At 44.9% G+C, this 1,532-nt stretch overlaps 1 protein-coding gene across 1 annotated transcript; it reads right to left on the reverse strand.

Moving 5' to 3' along the window:
- Positions 1 to 4: 4 nt before the first annotated feature.
- Positions 5 to 1,321, reverse strand: SARC_15908 (hypothetical protein; the record flags this gene model as incomplete). Its single annotated transcript, XM_014289978.1, has 3 exons — positions 5 to 313; positions 699 to 900; positions 1,179 to 1,321. The coding sequence occupies 3 exons, from the start codon at positions 1,319 to 1,321 to the stop codon at positions 92 to 94; spliced, it is 567 nt and encodes a 188-aa protein (XP_014145453.1). The 3' UTR covers positions 5 to 91.
- Between the last annotated feature and the right edge of the window lie 211 nt (positions 1,322 to 1,532).

The following is a 1,532-nucleotide window of genomic DNA, read 5'->3' on the forward strand; positions in this document are numbered from 1 at the left end:
GTGTGTGTGTGTGTGTGTGTGTGTGTGTGTTGTTGTGTGTGTGTGTGTGTGTTCTATATATATATATATATATATATATACGTCTGATCGCCTAGATCGATGTCTTGGGGTGTGGGTTATCGGCTAGTCGCGGGTTGATGCCCACTTGAATCATGGAGTCTACACTACGCTGGAGTGTCTCGTTCAGCCGATGGTACTTTAGGCCCAGTTCACTGATACTTTTACTGTTGTCGAACATGAAGGTCTTTGTCAAAGAGTTGAATTCGTAGTCCGTGATGGCAAGGCGTCGGAATGCAGGGAGCATATTGCCCATCTGTTTAAATAGGATGGAATGATTGAATAGATAAAGGATGTGTATGTGTACGTGGAGGTGCAACACTCATCCCGTATGGTAGAAAACCTCAACAGTGGCCATACGAAGAGTATGGACTCTTACAAGGAGCGGTAGCTCATGGGCATAAGAGACGTACATACAGAACACTGAGATATAAGTACGTACTTAAGCCGCCGCAAGCACTGGTTGGGTGGGGAATGGGTGCGGTCAATCTCGCACTTGGCATACAGATTCTGGGCGATTTCAAACCAATCAAGGCATGTGCAGGTTAATAGGCACACCATTCAATGTAATAGCACACACATGCATTGCACAACAGAAGTCAGACGCATGCAGCAACGCGGACTAGACCTCCATTACCCACCTTAGCAGCCGCAAGGACCCAGTTGGGTGGGAAAGGGGAGGCGTCAATCTTGTACTTGGGATACAGATTCTGGGCGATCTCGCCCAGGCGAGGCATGTACAGACTATCAGGCACACCATTGACAATGTATCTCTGTCCTCCTGCTTCCTCTCTCATCAGCGCTTGCACGTGTCCGTCTGCGACATCCTCGACATCTACATAGCTGTGGACACACCCAGAAATGCCAAATATTAAAATGTGTGATAGGTCTATAGAGAGATAGAGAAGTGCAGGGGATGCTTAATGTATAGTCGGCTGTAGAGGTGTGGTCTGAAAACCTAATGCCTAGACATAGAGTCTCCTAGTACCATATATATTTACACCGGCACGCGCATATATATGAAAACATCGTGATGATAATACATACTTCAAATTCATTATACTGTGTAGTTCGTATCAATTGGCTTTAAAGCATGTCTACTACAGCATACACTCACATACCCTGTGGTAACGTTGAAGACTGTTTTCCCATTCATGAATTGACGTATAATTGAAACACTGGCCTTGGTATGCACCTTGGTGAAAACCGGTCCCAAAGTGATGGTGGGGTTGATGCATGTTACGTCGTACGGTTTATCCTGCATGATAGATAAGGTAGGTATCTATTTATATATGTATTAATATAAGAGTACGACAGGGTTAAGTGAACCGATTTCAATACGGTCGTATTGGCTCAACCCAGTTTACGGCTTTCGTTTTGTTGAGACATATAGAGTGTGCGGCTATGGTGATACCACAGTGATGGTGTGATTAAGGCAGGATAGGTCATACGAGTGACACTATAAAACACACACA

This window comes from Sphaeroforma arctica (assembly GCF_001186125.1).
Source record: "Sphaeroforma arctica JP610 unplaced genomic scaffold supercont1.6965, whole genome shotgun sequence".
Taxonomy (NCBI): Eukaryota; class Ichthyosporea; order Ichthyophonida; genus Sphaeroforma; species Sphaeroforma arctica.